This window comes from Sciurus carolinensis, chromosome 4, assembly GCF_902686445.1.
Source record: "Sciurus carolinensis chromosome 4, mSciCar1.2, whole genome shotgun sequence".
Lineage (NCBI taxonomy): Eukaryota > Metazoa > Chordata > Mammalia > Rodentia > Sciuridae > Sciurus > Sciurus carolinensis.
Window position 1 is genome coordinate 29435793 of NC_062216.1, and position 20385 is coordinate 29456177.

Genomic DNA, 20385 nt, shown 5'->3' on the forward strand with positions numbered 1-20385 from the left:
TTTTTAATGTGGTAAAAATGTATAAGATTTAGACTCTTAGATTTTTAAGAGCACATTATGGTATTGTTAACTATAAACACAATGTTGTGTGGTAGATCTATAGAACTTTTTCATCTTGCAAGACTGAAACTTCATACCCACTGAACAACAACTCTTCTATTCTCTCACCAGTCCCTGGCCACCATCACTTCTGTTTCTGTGAGTTTGAGTATGTTATGTATCTTATATATATGGAATCATGTAGCATGTTCCTTCTGGTGACTGCCTTATTTCATTAGACTAAAGTATTGCATTTTCATCCATGTTTTAGAATCTGACAGGATTTCCATTTTTTATGGCAGAAAAATATTCCATTAAGTGCACAAACCATACTTTCTTTATGCATTTATCCATCCACAGGAATTTAGTCTGTTTCCATACTTTGGCTATTGCCATAGATGCTGCAATAAACATGAGAGTGAAGGTATCTTCTCAAGATCTTGATATCCATTCATTTGGATAAATACTCAAAATTAGGATTATTGGATTCTATGGTAATTATATGTTTAAAAATTTTAAGGAAATTCTGTACTATTTTTATACATCATCTGTACCATTTTACATTCCTACCAATTATGCACAAGGATTCAGGTTTTACTTTTAATCTTTAATTCATTCCAAGCAGATTTTTAAGTACAGTATAATGGTCCAATTTCATTCTTCTGGATATGGATATCCTATTTTCTCAATATCATTTATTGAGGAGACTACATTTTCTGCATTTTTGAAAAGACAATCCTGCCACCCTATTGAGAATAATCAAATTGCATGCATGGGTTTATATCCGGACTTTAAATTTTATTCCATTGGTTTGTTTGTCTTTACGCCAGTGCTACATGGTTTTAATTACTATAGATTTGTAATGTTCTGAAATCAAAAAATAACATGTATCTGCCTTTATTCTTTTCTAAGAATAAGGGTCTTTTTCTGCCCAGAGTTTTTCATGATTCCACATGGATTTTAGGATTAAACAATTTTTCTATTTCTGTAAAAACTGCCATTGGGGTTTTTTTGGGAATTGAATTGATCTGTAAATTGCTTTGGATTGTATGGACATATTAACAATAAAAAGTCTTCCAATCCATGAATATAGGATATCTTTCCATTTATTTATGTCTTTGATTTCTTTCAGAAAACTTTTGTAGTTTTCAGTGTGCAAATCTTTTGCCTCCTTGGTTCATTTATCCCTAAGCATGTTTCCCCCCTCTTGGATGCTATTATAGATGGAATTATATTGGCATGAATTCAATCATCTTGAATTTGTTAAATATTGTTTGGGGCTTTAATATGTTATATATACTGACTAATATTCCACATGCACTTGAGAAAAAATGTATATTTCTATTGATATTAGGTAGAATGATATGATATTTGTCTCTCATGTCCAACTGATCTAGAGCTTGTTTAAAAGTTTCTGTTTATTTATTGATCTCTCTAGATATTTGATCCATTACTGAAATTGTGTATTAAAGTCCACCACTATGGTGGTGTTATGTCTATTTGGTTATGTCAATGTTTGCTGAACATTTTCCTCCCTCTCTAGCTGTGAGTCATCCCTGGCTTTGCTGAATTTTTCTCAAAAGACCCCATCATACAAACTATACCAGTTCTGTCAATTGGAAGAATGAACTGAGACAGAAATGAACACTTGGACAGCTCTCTGAAGAGTCAGAACACTGGATGCATACTCCACTTCTCTCTTTCCCCCCAAGGGAAAATCATGAGTTGGGACATTCTCGCCCACTACTGAGCTGCATTGGCTTGAGGTTGGAGCCTATGTGGGCTATTTCACATGGTTCTTCTTACCTGTTTCAATGTGACTATTTAGCAAAAAGTGCTGGTACTTACTATTTCATCATCTTTTATTAAAAAGTCATGTTTATTTAATTAAAATGCTTGTGTACATCAAGTGTGGCATTTTGCTAGAAGTATAGTACGAAGTCATTGATGACAGTAATAGCAATCACCTACCTTTTGGTTTTGCCTTTTTGAAATTTAACTCAAACACTCTGTAAGAATATCTGGCAATAATAATCACAACTTTGTGTAATCAAGTAAAATTTATAATAAGTACTATTGATAAGTAAAAATAATAAGCAATAATTTATAGTAAGTGTGGCAATAAAATGACTGACTATATATTAATTTCCTATGGTTGCTCTAACAAACTTAAGGTTGAAAAACATATAAACTTTCTTATAGTTATGGATGTCAGAAGTTTGAAATTAGTTTCACTGAGCTGAACCCAGGACATTGGTAAGAACTTCACTCCCTCTAGAGGTGCCAAAGAATGTTTCTTGAACTTTACAGATTCTAGAGCTATGTTCCCAGCATTCCTTGACTAGGGGACCCTTCTCCATCTTCAAAGCTAAAGGCAACACCTTATTTCAGTAGTCAGACTGGCTTCTTCTCTGGTCAAATATCTCTCTTCTTCCCTCTTATGATCCTTGTATTTTGAGTGAGGGTCCACCTGGATAATCCAGAAGGATCTCTCCACATCAAGATCCAGACCTTAATCACACTCTTTAATCCACTTTTGCCCTATAAGGTAGTATACTTAGGTCACAGAGATTAGAATCTGGATGTCTTTAGGAGCCATTACTCAGATTATCACAAACTCTATATTTTAGGTTGCATGTTAGTTTCTGCATGTTCAAATAATCTTAAGTAAATTTTTTCTTCAAATAACCTGAAGATGAAGATTTCCTAATGGTACATACCAAAATCCATTTCAAGATCCTGAATCACCAAAATATTTAAATTAAAATAAGTCTGACTTTATCTTACTGACATGATTCCTTCTACTTTATCATAAAAGTGGTCTTTTATTAACATGATACATGTGAACTTAATATAACAAATAACTTCAAATTCATATTAGGAAACTGAAACTCTGGTTATTTACATAAATTTCCATAAATGATAAATTATTGATAATGCATTAATAATCTTCTGATATGAAGTAACTGAATTAATGTCCATAGAAGGATTAAATAATCATGTGTTTCTTTCCTTCTACTGCTTTTGCTTTTCAAAGTTATAATTCATGTTATCCTATTGTAAAGCATTTTACTCATTTTCTAAATGCAAACTTTCAAGTTTGTCAATGTTTGTGTACATAACTAAGTTACTAATCACAAAACAATGCATGTTCTTTGGGGAAAATGAATGAAAAATCAAAACAAACAATGATTCACTGTTTATTCTCCCCATTTTGTATATAAATTTAATTCCAAAAAGTTATGATTATTATAGACTATTTGAAAAATGTCCTTTTTAGTAAATATATTTTAAACTATTACATACTTGTTTGACATTTTCAAGGTTATGGTACATTCTATTATTTGAAGAGGTATTTTACCACTTCCCTACTTTTGGTCATTGGTAGGAAGACTAATGCTCCCCAAAGATGTCTAGAGGCTAATCCCCAGAACCTGTGAACATGTCATATTACAAGGTAATAGGGACTTGGGTATGAGAGTAATGATCTCAAGAGGGGAACTTATCCTGCATGATCTGGGATGATCCATATAATTACAAGGGTTCTCAAAATGAAAGAAAGGTAGAAGGGGCAAGGTCAAAATCAGAGATGGAACTGAAGATGCCACACTGCTGTCTTTGAAGACAGAAAGGGACAATCAGCCAAAGAATGCAGGTGGTTTTGGGAAGTTGGAACAAGCAAGGATATGGATTCTCCCCTAGAGACTCCAGATGGGACAGAGTTGTGCCAATACCATGATTTTAGCCCATCTCAGTAAACCCAGTAAGACCCCTTTCAGACTTCTGACCTCCAGAACTGTAACAATAAATTTTGTGCTGTTAAGCCATTAAATGTGTGGTCATTTGTTTTACATCAGCAGTGGGAAGTCAGGACATCAATATTGCAAACAGCATGGCAGTTATGCTTTGATAGCCTTTGTTCACAGCTTAAATTGTTTCCCAGGGATAAATTCCTAGAAAAATTAAGGTATGGGTATCAAAATAGTGTCCAGAAAGTTTGTACTAAAATAAAACTTTATTCATAAAGAGAAAAAGGGCCTCTTTATTTCCTAACACCAGGTATTATAATTTTCTGATAAGTTATCACTTTAAATAACATTACTTAGTTTTTTTGTTTGTTTTTTGCAGTGCTGGGGATTGAGCCCAGGGCCTTGTGCTTGCAAGGCAAGCACTCTACCAACTGGGCTATATCCCCAGCCCCATTTCTTAGTTTTTTTTAAGTGATGATGAACATATATTCATTGGCCATTAACCTGTTATATTTTTATGGGCATTGCTATTTTGTACATTATACCTTTGTTTCAATAGAATATTTTTGTTGACTTAAGTTTTTCATTTATTAACATTAGAAACTCTTGTCATGTAAGTTGTATTTTTATCAGGTTTTATGTAAGTTAAATGTTTTAATAACATTTAAAGAGTAAAATTTGTATTTTTGTTAGGTTAAATCCACAAATCCTTAGTGATTTCTTGTATTGCTGGTATACTTCTTATCCTACAATAAGTAAAATTTTAATTTATATTTTATTCTAGCTTCTATAAGTTAGCTTAGACTTCAATTTTAACTTTCAATTCACTTGAAAGTTTTTTTAGTAAAAGTAGGAGGTAGAGACATAAATTTATTTGTACTTGTCAGTATGTACATATCCTTGGGTCTCTTTTTGGCATTGTATTCTGTCTCGTTTGATATAATATTCTATGTCTATGTAGATACCATATAGAAGAAACTGTTGTAGTTTCTTCACTCCATTTGGTTAGCCTGATGCATCACAGAGCTCAGTTAAAGTAGTGACTCCACCATTCTCTAATTTGTGTCTGTTCAATCTGATGTGGATGGCACTGTGCTCTCCTGTCTTTGATATGTCAGTCTTGAGGACAAGGGATTTGTTTGGCTATACTCTGCATCCCTAAAGACTACCACAGCGACTGGCACATAATATAGCTCAGTGAAAGAATACATTAAGAGAGTAATTAGACAAAGGATTAGCCTGGAAAAGATACCTAGACTTTTGAAAACAGAGTACTGTAGAACAAAAATGAATTCTAGCAGTGTAACATGTTTACATACTCAATATTCACAACAACTCAATTAGTGAAATGGGTGCTATTACTAAGATAGTACTATACTAAGTAAATCACAGATTATAAATACCTAAGGACTAAAAGTTCATTACCGGCTCTGTCTAAACACCTTCACTGACCAACAAATCATTACATTCCAAGGCAGTCCATCCCTATAAATTGGAATCCTCAGCCCATGTCTTTCTTTTTCAGCAAAGTTTGCTTCTACCTGATAACCTTAAGCAAAATCGTTCTGTTCTTATTTATAAATATTTTCCTAACGTAACTGTATTCCTGCATTTTTGAATGTTAAGAGAGAATAGAAGTTAGAGCTTCAAATTCAGATCCAGTCTGAACCTTGCTCAAATGTTTACTTCTGCTGTAATCTCTATCCTAATGGAATAGTAAAGCAATAGCAAAATTATAGTAAGTGGGCCAAGTCCAGGAACAACCAGGTGTTAGGAAGCATGGCAGTGGGCATTAAAATTGAAACTGGGCTTCAAGGAATACAGCATTATCATTAACATAACCATCGTTATCATCATTATCATCACTGTCCCCATCACAATAAATAGCTGTATAGTGCTTATTATGAACAGATAATTTTTTTTAAAAAAATCAGCAAATTTTATATTTGTCAAAGTGTTAGGAAGTAGGCAGCATTAGTTCGTTCCCTTTACTGATGAAACACTGAAGTAGAGATGTTAAGTAACTTGTCCAAGTTAAGATACCTAAAATGGAAAAGAGCCAAACTGGAACAAACCCAGAGACTATGTTGTCTTCTTATATAAATTTTTCACATTTAGATATTTGGTTTTATTTTTGCCGTTACTTTTTATCAGCATTTTAAAAATTAATTAATCAATTAATTAACTTTGGAACGCTCACTTGAGGAATACTAGCCTGGCTAAACTATTGGCTAATGAAATGCACACTATTTGATTATTATTTCAGAAGTCAGGAATTCAGTATGGTTTTCTAGCATAAGTGCTAGCTATGATTTAAATTATGTTTGACTCTTCAAGACTAATCAATAATCGCTCATCAATACTAATTTTCCTGATATTCAGACACTATGATAAGTGAAGACATCATCAGACTGGTGTAATTATCAGCACCCTAGTTCTGTACAGGTAGTTTGCACACTGCCATGGGTCTTGTCGGCCTGCGAAACCTCATTTTGAAACCTCATTTTGTCTCAATCCATGTTTTTTTCCCCTTCTTATCCTCACCCATTAAGCAACTGATAGCTGTGTCCTATTTCATTAATTTCCAAGTAAAGTTAGAAAAGCAAAGTTAGAAATATACACACACATAAAGTTAATTGTGAGTGAAACCAATTAATCTGCTTTCTCAAAACTTACTGCACTTTTTTACTTTGAAATATTAAAGAATTCATTGACTAGTGAACTCAGCTTTTGATCCATTGAACTGAAATCACAGTTATAACATTTTGAAAACAAAATGAATTCACTCTAGATATCAATGATATCAGATCCTGGGTACTCATTACAATTTGCTGAAGCCCAAACACAGTCCATACTAAATAATTTATGTGTGAGTGTATGTGTGAGTAAGACTCTTCTTTTCCCAGTTCGCAGGAGAGCTATTCAAGAAGACAACTCGCTCAGCAAAATCAGTGGTTTAATCATTTTGATAGCTAATTTTCTAACAAGTGTCTGTACTTCATTGACTCATATGAATCTGCTTTCCAAGGTAAAATACCTACCCTCCTCCTGATTCACTGTCAAGTGACACTAATGGGTCTCAGCAATAACACCTTCCCAAAATCTCTCAAGATAAGAAAGCCTAAACGGCAACTTAGAACATTTCCTCTTTATCACAAAAGAAAGTGGCGCCTTTTCCAGTGTCACATGCGCCCAAGTGACTGTGCTGAACACACAGTGGCTGTGGCTGGATGGAGGCGGATTGACGGGAACAGTGGGTTAAGTTCCACACTGATCATTACAAGTTGAGAGCCAACAAGTGACCTGGATTTGAGGAACTAAACCGACAGATTAAGAGATAGAAAACCTCTGGGAAACCAAGGTGAGGAGAGACAGAGAAATACTAAAGCTCACATCAATAGAACACAAAATCTTGGAGAAATTCACTCCTTTTTCCCCCCTCTGAAGGTCTCCACACATCAAAGGAAATAAGACAAAATGATTTAAGGGGTTACATTAGCTGGGAATATAAGACCCAGATTTGAGATCCCCTTCTGTTGGTGTACGCTAATGGTATTTAGCATTAAATATCTAAAATATACATTGCGTAAGAATGGAGATTACTTGCACACTTACTTATGATAAGTACATTCTGCGTGCTGGACAGGTGATTTTGGATCAGAGTGGTCGTGCTTCAGCATGATTGCCCTTTGTATATTTCCCTTCAGGAGATAACGACCATGTTGGGATACTTGTAAGTGTTTAAGAAGAGAAAGAGAAAGGAGGAGAATGAAGGAAGAAGAAGGATGAGATTATGAGGAAGGGAAAAGAGAGAGACGTGGTGGTCCTTGAGATAAAGGAGTAATTCTCAGATTCTGAGAACCACGGAAGTCTCAAATCTTGGGAAATTGTCTCTTCTAATTTATCCATCCAGTAATCAGGCTTCTTTTTCCTTTCTAAGAATAAGATGTAGGCGTGCTTACCTTGGTTGAATTAAACATGAAACTATGAAGCAAAGTAATATGAATCTCAGTAAATTACTAAAATTGGCTAGAAGTCCTTTCTTCACAATCGCTCTCTTAATTTTCTTTTTCAAACAATTTATTACCAAGTAAGATGTATCCCTTGCAAGCACATCTCTCATTCCCCACTACCTTATATTTCACTTTTCCTGTTCTCTGATACCCCTGTAATCTCTACTTCCTCTGAACCTTTATGTAAATTTCGACCTTTTCAGTTGGCACTGATTACACTGAGAAGTTTACACAACGCATCTGCCCTCTGTGTTTCCATGAACTATTTTTTTGGCAGGGAGAGTCTTAATCCATTTGGCAGCTCCACAGGACCTGTACAAGAAATTCAGGTAATTTGAATGAAGAAAAGAGAGATAATTTTGGCATTAATTTTTCCCAACCAAAATGATGTTTTTCCATTCCAAAAATGTGTTATTGGTGGTGTTTAATTTCTCATATAACAGACCAAAGGTAAAAGTACCAAATAAAGTCTATGACCTTAAATCTCTCTTCTAAACTCTCAGACTTTTAGAGATTTAGTTGAGCTCTGAGATATATTAAAGTTTGTTGTGTAAATATCAAACTTATCTTGACAATTGGTTGCTAATAGATGTATATAAGCATGCCATTTATTAGGCTTATAATTCCTAACAAGCTTCACACTCTATAACTAAACTTAGCAATTTGGATGTAGCCTAAGTATAGAGAATCTGTAGATTTTTAAGGACATCTGTGGTAGCTTAAAATAATGAACAGTGAGAACATATTTTGTCCAGGGTAGGCTGAGATACAACTAAAATGAAAATGTCACTTTTATCACATTAAAATATAGCCATGCAATCATCTTCTTAAAACTTTCTGCAAACTAACTTTTAGTAATACAGTGCATTTTCAAAAGGTTTAATTATATTTCAAATGATGAATATCTTTATAAACTGAAGAATTGATTCATGCATATTTGAATCTGTCATTGATAGCCATTGGATTTTGGTTTTATGTATATATTTGCATTTGATCTGATGGAAATTGACAAACTGTCTACTCCTACAGACTTGAAGAATTCAATTTAGTAGTTAATGTTAACTTTCTATAATGAATTTGCAAAATAAAGTTATAATAATGGAAAATACATAATTTTTAGCTTGCTATTAATATTCATTGTCATTTGCCAGTGACAATGGTGATGCTTGATACTCCACAATTAGAGACTATATTTTTATAGTAGCTTTATTTCTTAACTAATCAATGGCCTTCCTCCCTCTAATCACTATATGTGGGGTATTGGCAGTTTCCCTATTCTCACAGTATTTTTAGACTTTATTTCTTATTTTATCAGTGTTTTAATTTATAAGATATTTTAGGTCAACATAAATATTATAACTTTTCTTTTCCTATAAATTTTGGTATGCATTCTGTCTGGAGGTACATACCCTTGGCATCTCAAAGTGGAGAATTCTTGCTTTATATATTCATATGAATGTGCAACTCTATTTGCTTTTCATTTTCATGGAAAATTACTCACCTGAATGAACAAAATAATAAATATAATTGATAAAAATATCTTGTTCAAAACAACTTGCTTCTAGATGATGGGAGTATAAAGAAACTTGGCAATATGATATATTTTTGATAATGTAATTGGAGAACAGTTGTCTTCTACCTAGAAACTTGTCCAAGTTGACCAATTCTTGTCTCAGATTGGGGTTTTTGGTTAAAATTACACCAGGACAATAGCAATTGCCCTGCGTTAATCAGAGTTGTAGTCAACATTTTTGAGATGGAATTTCAGAAATGAAAAGCAAAGCTACTCTAGCCATTCAGATAACCATGAAGACTTATAAGTCTAGATGCAGCTTATTTCAGAAAAAGTGAATATACATTAGGAGTATTCGAGTTTATTTAGAATGACAGCATGAAGGATATGAAGTTCAATACAAACACAACATTATCAAGCAGCATGAAATAAATGCAAGAAGTTTCAAGAGCAACAAAAATTGATGACTCTTGGGACAAACAGTGGTTGGGATTACAAAAAACAACTTGTAATAAACAAGTTATTTTCCTTTGGTGGTTATGAACTCACTGAATAGACTGAATCAACAATGTATTTGGAAATAAATTCTTCTGTAATTAATTCCCAAACTACTGTTTACTATAAAATTAAGCAATAAAGGACTGAAATTTGAACAACAATCTTTCACTTCCAGACTATTTATCTTTCTAAAAATCTATTATTTTAATATCATCATAATTTAGTAATCCCAGGAGTTTCGAATTTGGGAGAAAAGCATAATTGGTATTTAGAGAAAAAAAGATGCTCAGTATTTTCTTGAAATTTAGTCTTTCACAGAAAACTATAGGAACCTTCCACAATATTCACATAATTTTCTGTGAGACAGGTATAGTAAGAGGATATCATAAAATAAGAGTACCTTGGAGGTTTTTGTTTTTGTTTTTGTTTTTGTTTTTCCTGGAATTAGCAGGGCAGCAGAGTTTAGTGGATATCTCACTCTGTTCTTTATTCTCTGTTCTGTTCAGACTTTGTTCAAATTAAAAGAGCAAGAAAAAAGTAAATATTCTATCTAATGTTAACTGAAGTTTGGATAAAACCTGAGTCAAAGCCTAGAGCAAACCTGAATTAATTTGGCCTCTGATTCTATGCCAAGAGCCTTATGCTGATGGAAAGGCAGGTGTTCTTCTGAACCATGTACATCTTAATAGTAATTTTTTCCACACATATTATCACTTCCCTAACTGTAGATGCCCATTTACTCAACACACAGGAATGTAAACAGCATACACACTTCATATAAGATGCAGTACCAGATTAACTCACATGGTAAAAACATCCAGTGTGTCTCCAGCAGTTCTAGCCATCTCAAAGTAGGTTTGCAGAATGTTGACAGTTCCAGAAAGTGCTTCATGACCACAGCCACAGAACAGGGCCACGCCCGCATACAGCAGTATGGTGGCGATCAGAGATGCATAGGGAATACCTCCTAGGCATTTAATACAGCATTCAAAACACCCTGTAGAGTTAAATAGGAAAAATGTGAAAATTAGTTTCATTTAAGTAAAAAAAAAAAATTCCAACTTCAGCATTATGGGAAATTATATTTACATTGATAGATGATATCAGGTTTACCATATAAATCAAGTCCTAGAAAGCCCTGAACAATATAAAAATCAAGTGCCTTTGTATAATACATCCTGCAGAGACAGAAAATGCTTATTATTTTTGATGACTCCTTCTATGCCCCAAGTCCACAGAAGCCCTTCCTTTCCAGTTCAGACTTCTTTTGATAAATCTTCACCATTCCTCCATGTATAGCATTCTGTCTTGAATTTATTGCTCTCAAATGTTATATGCTCACACTTTTATTTTAATGATAGTTAATCTTTTGAACTCTGTGGCAATATTTTTCAGTGACTTGAAACCCGTTAGTGCATTATAAACTCAAGTTGTTGAATTTTGGCCAGCAAATTTTTTAAATGGGAGACAATAGAATAGATGGTGTCCAAATTCATTGCATGTAGTAAGGGAAATGAATTTTGAATTCAGATCATTAATATATATTCTTAGTATAGTGACTCATAATGCATGATCTATTTGTTTCTATGGCTCATAGCTTTCAGAAAATGAGAAAGATACTGGCAGAGCAGAAAAGAGAGTAGGCAGGATAGAATCTTGATCTCATCTCTGTGATTTTTAGTAAATTTATTCTTTTGATTTTATCATTTAAAAAAGGGTATAAATAAGAGAATTTTCTTCATATGGCTCCTGTTGAATTGGTACTTAAAATAGTGCCTAATGTAGGGTAATGAGATGTTAGTTGTCATTATTAGACCTATTTTGAGCTATTATTAATCTTAATTATTATTATGCTGTCATATGGTTGTCAAAAATTCCTTGACCACAGCAGTCACTTTTACTTTTTGATGTTCTTCACTTAAATCTTTATTGAAAGACAGCATTCAGCATCTGGCTTGAGACAACAGAAAGCCACGGTTGTTAATGTTCAAACTAAGTGTCAAAATTTTCTAGGTTACTGCTGGATGTCTTCTAAGACATTAATTAAGTACATATGTTTTGCAGTAGGAAACACTGGAGAGATACTATGTTCTAGTCACTGTGGATAAAGAAAAATCTAGGTGAGGGGTTTGACAGGTTAGGCATGTCTCCGCAGACGATCTGTTTTATATGCACCCACTCCTGTACCTCCCCTCCCACAGGCTCATCCTCATTTCCTCCAGCTTTGTCTTATTCTGAACATTTTTTATTAAATCTCATTTGGAACTTTAAAGCCTCCCATATAACTAATGACTTTTCCTTTTTCTACAGAAATAAATAAAAAATGAGATTTAAAAATGGATCATGATGATTATACTTAAGTCAGTCAAAGGAAGATCTCTGTGCATTTATCTAAAAGGCATATATACAAACTATGGCTTATTCAAAATCCTTGGAACCAGAAGTGTTTTGGATTTGAGAATTTTTTGAGTTTTGGAATATATATAAAGCCATATCAGGAGGATAGGACCCACATCTAAACATGAGTCATTTATGTTTCATATACACTTTATATACATAGCCTGAAAGCAATTTTGTACAATATTTTTGGTATGCCAGTGTTTTGACTGTGACCCATTAGGTGAATATTTCCTGAATATTCATCCCTGGACACACATATGCACATTCAGACATAATATGAGGAGGTGGAAAAGGTCAGAACACACAGAGTAGGAAGACTTCACAGAGTAGGAAGAAATTTCATCAATAGGTGACTGAAATCAGTGTGTCAGCATCTGAAATCACTGGACACAGTTTTGGGTGGACATTAACAGTAGCAAAAAAATCTTCAGACTATTCACTTTCCATTTTCTGAAATCCATGTCTCACTCTTTTAAAATAAAGGAAAATGAGAAATAAAACTGGTAGCAATTCAAAGAAGTGCTCCCTCTAATTTTGGCAAGTACAACTAATAGCCCCACCATTTCAAAATCCCATTCCTCTCTTACTTCTTTTTTTACTTGTCTCAAAACCTTTCATACAGTGTAGGAGATTTCTACTACAGACAACTTTAGGTATTAAAATCAGATGAACATGTTCAACAAAACACTCAAAATACAAGTTCAAATACAAAGAAAAATATCTAAACACCAAATGTATAAGTAGGAATTACCTTTGTTATCCCCTAGAGCCTAAAGTTGATAACTGGGCAAGAATAAAATCAGGGGCAGATAAAATGGCTATCCCACCAATGGTCACCCAAACTGCCCCTGAGGACTGCTGGTTAATTTGATTACTAATTCAGAGTCAGTATGTACCTAGTTCACTTATCTTTCCACTGTGTTTTAGATGACCTATATTAGCCTCTATGCCAGGCTCTAGATCTGCTAGGGGGATCATGAAGTCATCACATCGGAGCATTAATTATATAAGCAGTAGCGTTCCAAGTTTGAAAAGTGTGAGATAAATTGCAATAGTCGGGCAAACTCAAATTGACAATTCTCATTTTCAAATGAGTTTAAGGTCTCCAAGTGAAATGGAACCCTTTCTTTTACTCCTATTTAAATGCCGACATTTAAATCCCTCAGAATTATGTTATCTTTATTGATAAATACAGATCCCTGAGAACAGTCATTACTGTAAGGTTAGGCTAAAAGATTTCAATTTAAGAGCTGATCCTCCTCAAAACTTGTATTCAAAGAAGAAACTCTAAGTGTCTCATGGGGCACATATTGCACTCGTAATGGACTGCATCCTAATCACCTTGTTCCTCCTATGAGTCTGAGTTGAGTTCCTATCGGATTTAAAAGAAGACTCTCAGAACTCCCATATGGTGAAGCAGCGCATCATTTCAGAATTCTCCCAGCTGCCAGAATCCCACGTAGTTGCTGGCAGGGGAGTTACTTTCCACCCACAGTGAGAAACAGCCTTGGCAGAGCAGCAGAGAAACCATGGCAACCATGCCCCTGGGCCAGGATACACTCTCGACAATCACCCTTCACAGCTGAGCATTCTGTTGCCCCCATCACCATGTTTCTACTGAACCAAAGTGAAAAAACATTCTATTAAATGAATATTAATGAAGGCATAGTAAGTGAGTGTGGTACTGGAGAAAATAACTTTCTTGAGAAAATCTATATCAAAACAATACAGATTACTTTGCACAGGAAACATTTCGATAGTAGATGTTATAAAAAACAAGCCTATTAATCTCCAAATAAAGGTGAGCTTCAAATATTGGCACAAAATTTGTATATTCTTCATATCTGCATGTATGCAAAGCAGCATTTCTTGTATCCAGTTTCTGGTTATAGTGTCCCCAAAGAAATAACACTATGCCTTCAGCTTTCAGATGAAAACAAATATTAAAAGAAGTATGAGTCATTTTTTTCAACATACTCTGAGTATTGGGCGTTAGCCCAATATTTAGTGAATTTAGAGCCTGACTTGTACTTATATAAACATTTCAAAAAGTAGAAGCTCTTGAGACACAGTATCTTTTGCAATAATGATCACCTTGATATGAAAAATATGATTAATTTGCCTCTATCTAAATAATATGAAGTAAACACATCCTTTACCACTGCCCTTGCTCACTTCTCAAGCCACACCAAAATAAAAACAAGGCAAAGATCTTAACCCAACAAGGGGGAAAAAAAGGAAGACAACAGAGAAGAGAGACCAACACAATTGTGAAATCTAGAAAAGAAATTTCCAAGTGAGATTGAAAAGATACTAACAATTTATTCATTGGTAAATGTTCCTCGGTACGTTTTCCAGCAAATCAAATCCTTCTCCACTGACAAATGTCACCTTTGACATTATCAAGTATCCAGAGAAGCGAGGGGTATGCACTTCTTTGTGGACCATCTATTCTGTCCCATTAATCTATTTGTCTATTCCTGTGTCTATATCAGCTCCCATTACAGCATATCAAATAATATCACATATACCATATCATGTCCCTGTCTTACTTTACAGTAAAGAAAATCTTCCGACTTCATTTCCTCCTGAGTGTCATGGCTATTCATTGCCAATGAGCACATCAATTTTAGAAACAAACATCTTGTTACACAAATGAATTTGTGAATTTTGATTGGTATTCTTACATTGAATTTTTATCTGTAAACTTAAATTTTTATTTGATTAGATCAATTATTTTGAGTTTGTCGAGTATTTAGCATTTATCAATAGATATCAATAGGTATCACTAAATATCAATAGGTGATCAATAGGTAGCCATATCAATGGGGAAATTTTGAGCTTTATTTCTATCTTTTCAAAATCTGTGCCTTCATACTTATGTAAAGTCTTTCTCTGTTAGATAAAAATGCAGTGAGAAGTGATAAGAAAAGGCATCAGTTTGTGTTTCCGATATTAAAGAAAATGCTTGACCTGTTTTACCATTAACTTCTTGTTGGTTTGTTGTTTGAAGAAGATGTCTTGTGTTGCGTTCTCTAACATACTTTTGCATCATCTGGTGAAATAATTTTACTTTTCTCCATTATTCCCTGTCATTGCAATAAATTTTTCTAAGTTAGGTTTGCATTCCTAAAACACAGGAGTTGTGCTATATTTTTCAATTGCTGAATCTGTCATGCTAACATTTTGTTACATTTACATTTTACATTTATAAATGTAGTCAACATATAATCATCAACTCACAGGTTTATGAGGCACTATGCTAATTGCTGGAGCTGTAGAAACAAACAAAATCAACGAAAATCCTCCAAAGGTAGGAGGCAAGGTAAAGCAAGAGACTAAAGTAGTATATGTGAGGTCATGAAAAAGAAGAAAAGCTATACTGAGAAAGAGGATAGGGAATGATGAGATAGCCTGTCAGGTATAGATAGAAGGTCAGGGAAGGAATAACTGAGATGACATCTGTAAACAACTCTCAAGGTGGTAAAGAGTCATCCAAGATTTATGAAACAAAAGTAAAATAGTTGAAATTTACTTTTTAATGGAAGTCTAAAAACAAAGAAAACCTATGATAAGGTAGTACAAAAAGACAAAAGAGAAAGTTGAAGCAAAGCGGAAACAATGAGCATTTAATGATCATCTGATGATCATCAGATCAAAAGAAACATCTGCAGCTCAACATAATTACTAAAAATGATGAAAATGAAGATCAGCAAATCATCAAATAATTAACGTAAAAACAGATTCCTAGAATTGAGGACCACTATCTCCAATCGGTGGGACGGTGAGTCCCACCTGGAATTACAGTGTCTCCCAGCTACTGCTGCCCTCCAGTCAAGCCACCCCCTCAGAAGACCAGTGGCTGAAGCGGGCTACATTGTCATAGGAGTTCTCCAAGTTCAGAAAGGAAGACACCAGCAAATGGGGTCCTGGACAAGGGTCAACATCATCTTCAGACAAGGGAAATGAGAAGTTACCAGCTAAAATTAAAGTCAATTGTTTTCAAAGGACTATTTCTGAAATTTGTAACAATTCAAAGTTAACCTTAGGTTCTTAAGTATCTATGGACATTTCAATGGAGTAGCGCCAACCTGATTTTCTCTAATTCTCTTATGCAGAAAAACATGACCCTTGGATGAACTGAAAAAAACAATTTAATTGCTGACTGTTTTAAGTTTATTTTATATGCTCACTCCTTTTTCCTATGCTATTCTGGCAGTGTGGTTACTAAATTGTTATATCAATGTTCAGGAAGTGTTTGTTGAACACCTATTAATTCTATGGAGTGTACACAGAAGCGATGAAACAATAGGAATCCAATACTACTTACGCCTACATAATATTGAGAGACAAAATTATAAATGTCTAGTACCATAAATAACAAATAACCCAATCAATAAATGGGCCAAGGAACTGGACACACACTTTACAGAAGAAGATATACAGGTGATTAACAAATTTATGCAAAAGTGTTTAACAGCTCTAGCAATTAGAGAAATGCAAATTAAAACAACTCACTTGGAATGGGGGGTGGGGGCGGGGGGTGAGAGAAGAATGGAGGAACTTTAGATTACTAAGAGGGAAATGAGAGGGGGGTATGAAAAATGGTGGAGTGAGGCACGTATCATTACCCTATGTACATGTATCATTACATGAATGGCATGAATCTACATAGTGCACAACCATAGAAACGAAAAAATGTGCCCCATTTGTGTACAATGAATCAAAATGCAATCTGTCAAAAAAAAATTATAAAAAGGATACAGCCCTATTAAGATTATTTATGCAAAGCAACTTTGTGGACTGCAAAAAGTAATTAAGCAGAAAGAGTGATAATTAAAAAAAATTAAAACAACTTTAAGATTCCATCTTACTCTAATTAGAAAGGTTATTATCAAGAACATAAATAATAATAGGTGGTGGTGTGGATGTGAGGAAAAAGGCACACTTGTACATTGCTGGTGGTGTTGCAAATTGGTGCAGCCACTCTGGAAAGCAGTATGGAGACTCCTTAGAAAACTTGGAATGGACCCACCTTTTGACCCAGTTATCCCACACCTTGGTTTATACCCAAAGGACTTAAAATTAGCACAGTACAGTGATACAGCCACATCAATGTTTGTAGCAGCTCAGTTCACAATAGCTAGATTGTGGAACCAACCTAGATGCCATTCAACAGATGAATGGATAAAGAAACTGTAGTATATATGTATAATGGAATATTATTCAGTCATAAAGAAGAAAATTATAGCATTTGTAGGTAAATGGATGGAATTGGAGAATATCATACTAAGTGAAATAAGCCAAGCCCAGAAACCAAAGGCCAAATGTTTTCCCTGATAAGTGGATGATGACACATAATGGGAGTTGGGGGTAGGGGGTAAGAGAAGAACGGAGGAACTTTAGATTACACAGAGAAAAATGAGAGGGGGAAGGGAGTGGGGCTATGAAAGATGATGGAATGAGACAGACATCATTACCCATACACCCACATGTATAATTACATGAATAGTATGAATTTCCATTGTGTACAACCATAGAAATGAAAAGTTGTACCCCATTTGTGTAAACGAATCAAAATGCAGTTTGTAATAATAAAAAAATTTAAAAAAGAAATGTCTAGTACCTTTCCAGAAAATTTTCTAAAAACAACCTAAGAAAACATTATTGAGGCAAACTGAGGATCCAATTAGAATAGCCAGTATCGATGTGTCCCCTGTGTCTCCCAGCAAATCAGAATTAGTGACAGTGGGCTTGGTGTTTAAGAATTATCCAAATAATAGATTTAAAAGCCCCTTTTGTACAGCATAGCACATCACAAATATGAATAACAACAGTTCAAACTTGTACCTATGAACAATGCTTTACATGGCAAAGTGCTTAGCAAACACACTTTGTAATACCTAACTCTTTAATGTTTATAATATGTTTCTAAATAATTTTAGAATATAATTCAAATAATGATTAAATAATATTAGGTTCTCATTAACACTTTATTTAAAACTTTTAAGGACTAAACAAAGTATAAAATTAAGATAAACACTTGAACAATTCAACACAAAGTGCCATTACCAAGATAACAAACTTGAATGAAAGATTTTTATCTTAAATATTTTCATCATTGCTAAAATATAGTGCTTAAACCAACCAATTTCTAATTTTAAAAGAAATATCTTTCAAATGAGAAAGGATTTGCAGACTATGGAGGCATTTTTTATATGCTCCTAATTTTTTGGCTACCTATCAAAATCACCAGGAATTGTGTCAAAAATAGAGATTCCGGATGCGCTCTATGGAGAACCCTATCTTCTTTTATCAAGTGCTTCAGCTGATTCTGAGATACAGATGTAACAGCAGATGGAAACCATACCATAGCATATAAAATTGTATTAAATGCCTAAAATGCTTTGAAACCAGTTTATAAACTGGGATATACATGTAATACAGGGATGAAGAAGGTCTTACTCTAAGAAATTTGAACAAGTTGTTAAATGGAATATACAGTTTATAACTAAATGATGACACTAAGAATTTTCTGAACGCTTAACGTGTTTTAGGAACAATGCCAAGACTCTTAATGCATTGACTGGTATGATCTCTACAGCTCCCTCTGAGAGAGTTATAATTAGGTACAGACAATCTCTCAAATGATTATGGAGAGTAGATAATGAAAAGTATGTGGAAGTCTATTTACTGTGAATTTTTCAGGAAAATGATTTTTTTCCTTTTAAGTATGCTTTTATCATAGAAATGCTTATTACTATTTAAGAAAATCTATTTTAGAATTGTGTCACTAATTACAAAGTACTCTGTCCTGGTCAACATGACTTAGCAAGAATGGCCTGATTAATTAAACTTGTTTCCCTAAGGCAGAAAATTTAATTGCTTCAATAATGATCAGAACCATACTCTTCTGACTGTGATAAATAAGCCCCAAGGGTAAAGGAGCAAGTAGGTGGAGACGCATTTCTGGTATACAAAAGCAATTCTTAGAAGGGAAAAACATGGAACACCATAACTGGTCTGAATTCCAAATGCTCATAAGGCTTTCTAAGACCACACCATGCTTGTTCAGATTGGGAGCTCCAGTTAAAGTTCTGATCTCCCCTGTCATTAGTACCCAGTGGCATAAATCCCTAGACACCTAATGGTTGCTGCCCTCACAGCCTTTAGGTGTCAGTTCAAAATATTCCTCATTCATTTCTCATTTCTTTGTTCATGTGTTTGTAAGTTCCTTTGTGAAGTTTCCCCCTGCTACCTAACAAACTACCCACAATCTTATTAGCTCAAAATAAAAATGTATTACAATTTTTCACATTTTGGGGGGATTTACTGAGTTCTACAGGGCAGTTTTCTCTTAGGATCATTCATGCAATTTCAGTCAGAAAGTAAATGTCCTGGGATCATCTGAATGCTGGAGATGAAGCTGGACACCCAAGACAGGGTGTTCACTGCATGTCAGATCCTCAGCTAGCCTGTCTGAACCATCTGAGGACTTCATGGTAATACCTCACTTCATGTGGCCTTTCCAAGTGGCTGGTTTGAGCTCTCTCAGTGTGGTGAGACGTAATGGATGAATTCCATCAGAGCAGGAGCCCCAAGAGGGAGAAAGCAAACGTTGCCAATATTCTTAAAGTCTAAGTCCAGGAGTGGCAGGGCATAATTCTGCCACACTCTATTGTTGAAGTAAACACAGGGAGTCCAGAGTGGGGCTTGGGAGGTTGAGGAGTTGACTCCTACTCTGAATGGGAGGGAAGGTAGAATTCACACAATCTTTAAAGCATGACAAATCTATTCAGTTTAAATTTGAACTCTGAACTGCTTTCTCTATCTCCATGACACTCATTCAATATATTGTTTACCTTACTTGTTAATTTTGTATGTGTATTGGTAAAAACCATGAGGTCAAGAATGTTTTAATTTCTCTATGCTGAGTTCCTAGAACAGTATCTAAAACGGGGTAGGTATTCAACTAATATGTGTTGAATAAATTAATTAAATGGAAAATTTGTCTCAACAAATAATGAGGACAGTCCCAAAAGAGGTCATAAGTCTCAAACATTCTACCAAAATTCTACCCTGAAGACAAACTTCAGAATCATGACATTTTTCTATTTTGGGACCAAAGATGAAAAACTTACGGGAACAGTTATTGGTTAAAACACTGTTTCTC

At 34.4% G+C, this 20385-nt stretch overlaps 1 protein-coding gene across 2 annotated transcripts in view; it reads right to left on the bottom strand.

Moving 5' to 3' along the window:
- The window catches only part of Gpm6a (glycoprotein M6A), a 318957-nt gene that overhangs the window by 37633 nt on the left and 260939 nt on the right, over positions 1-20385 (bottom strand). For both annotated transcript variants that reach the window (XM_047551380.1, XM_047551379.1), the window contains exon 2: positions 10617-10809. In XM_047551380.1, the coding sequence (XP_047407336.1) occupies positions 10617-10809 (193 nt within the window). The remainder of the gene's footprint in view (positions 1-10616; positions 10810-20385) is intronic.